The sequence below is a fragment of the Buceros rhinoceros genome, unplaced genomic scaffold (genome assembly GCF_000710305.1).
Source record: "Buceros rhinoceros silvestris isolate BGI_N320 unplaced genomic scaffold, ASM71030v1 scaffold2226, whole genome shotgun sequence".
In the NCBI taxonomy this organism is placed as follows: Eukaryota; Metazoa; Chordata; class Aves; order Bucerotiformes; family Bucerotidae; genus Buceros; species Buceros rhinoceros.
The window spans coordinates 20,570-22,325 of NW_010419108.1; the positions used below are offsets into that span (position 1 = coordinate 20,570).

At 37.2% G+C, this 1,756-nt stretch overlaps 1 protein-coding gene across 1 annotated transcript in view; it reads right to left on the reverse strand.

Moving 5' to 3' along the window:
* GRAMD3 (GRAM domain containing 3) overlaps positions 1 to 1,756 on the reverse strand; it is a gene marked incomplete at its 5' end in the record, with an annotated part of 18,138 nt that overhangs the window by 10,902 nt on the left and 5,480 nt on the right. The window contains one exon of the mRNA XM_010138757.1: positions 80 to 175. Coding sequence (XP_010137059.1) covers positions 80 to 175 — 96 coding nt within the window. The remainder of the gene's footprint in view (positions 1 to 79; positions 176 to 1,756) is intronic.

The following is a 1,756-nucleotide window of genomic DNA, read 5'->3' on the forward strand; positions in this document are numbered from 1 at the left end:
AGGAAGGAGGAGAAAGGAGGAGAAAGGAGGAGAAAAGAGAAAGGAGGAGAAAAAAGCTTTAGTCTCTACCAGTACTTACCCTGTCTGTGACTGTTGCTATGATCAGAGCATTTGGCACAAGAAGGGCAGTTTTTGTTTTCTTCAGAAGTGTCACTGACAGCACAGGTATACTAATCTGAAACAAGATCAATGTAATGTTAGAGTCCGTACGCGTGCATATAAGTCTGCACGCTCTTTCACAAGAAGCCAGCCTACCAACTGCGACATGCCAGACCTTCAACACTCTTCATTTAACAATATCTCCACTATGTCCCTTATTACCAATATTTTATATGTTTTCAGATTATTACTACTTCTCAACTATTTTACTTGTGCTTTTATCAGATGCCAGTCCAAGCTTTTGTTTGTGTCTTCCTGATACCTTCTGGCTCTTAAAGGCCTACAGGCTTAGCAGTGTAGATCTGCAGAACAAACCAGTCTCCAAGTTAGGCTTCTTTGTTTAGAAACAAAACATTTGTCAGGTAACAGAAAAAGCATTCAATTACACTAGTCTGGGTACAAGATTGCCAACCACTGCTGAAGCATGGCTAGTCAAGTATCTGCTTGTCAACTAAGGGCTAGAAACTTGCTTTTTATACTTAATTCCATTATGGAAGTGTGCTAGCAGAAAACCAAACCAAAATACTAAAAGCATATAATTGTAATTATTATTAGTCCCAGACCTCAGTCTAAAAATCTGTAAATCTGATCGTCATTTGCTCTATTGTTTTTTTTAACATACCAACTCTATTTGTCCTGTTTCAGAAGCAATGTCTTTTGAAAATAGGCAACCAAACAGGTCCTTCACCATACCTTTTCTTCCTAAACTGGACATTGTTATAATTCCACAAAGTTTTTACAACACTTTTCAAAACAGCGTTTTCTGGGAGTGGGGAGAATGGAGCAGCTACGGTATGTATTTGATAGGAAAAACCCAGAATCTTCAGGTAGTCAGAACAGAATCTGCTTAACTTAAAAAAAATCAAACTTAAAAAACCAAAACCAAAACAGAGCATCTTTAAGCAGAAATTCTGCTAATAGTAATGGTAAAAAAAGCAGCTTTGAAGTTTTCTAACTGGTTCAGTTTACCTCAAAGAACTTTAAATCAGCGATGCTAATGGCATTCTACTGCATGCTATTTTGCTGGATAACATTACTGCAATCAAGACTAAAGCGTACTTAAGTGGGATTAAGTACTTGCTTACTGCACTGTTAACCCCAGCATTAGATTAAAATGGTAACACCACTGCAAAGTACTTTGTTTCCTGAAATAATTATTAGTCCAGATAGAAATAAAATTTACCTGCAGGCAACTTGGAAAGCAACTAAAATGTCTAAGATAATGCTTAGCCCCAGGGAAGAGTCAAGGCTGATATGTTGAAAAATTTGTTAGAACACGTTGACCTGCTATTTCTCAAATAAAACACTTTAGCGCTAAGCTTAAATTGTTTTACAAGTACTAAGCAGCAGAGGTTTCATGTCTTGGAAACTTTGTTGGTATATCTGACTGTTAAAAATGCTCCTCTTCAACGCTTCCTGTCAAGACTGATCTCCTCCTTCCACTTCCTTTACAATTTTTTTCCATTATATACCTGATTTTCCTGCTTTTTTTGTTGATGGCACTCCTAAAAACTTGTGCTTGCTGTATTTGACTGACAAAGCTTTAAGTGTGTGTTGCAGAGGTAGGGGAAGACAGTTGGAAATAAATGATCAGACC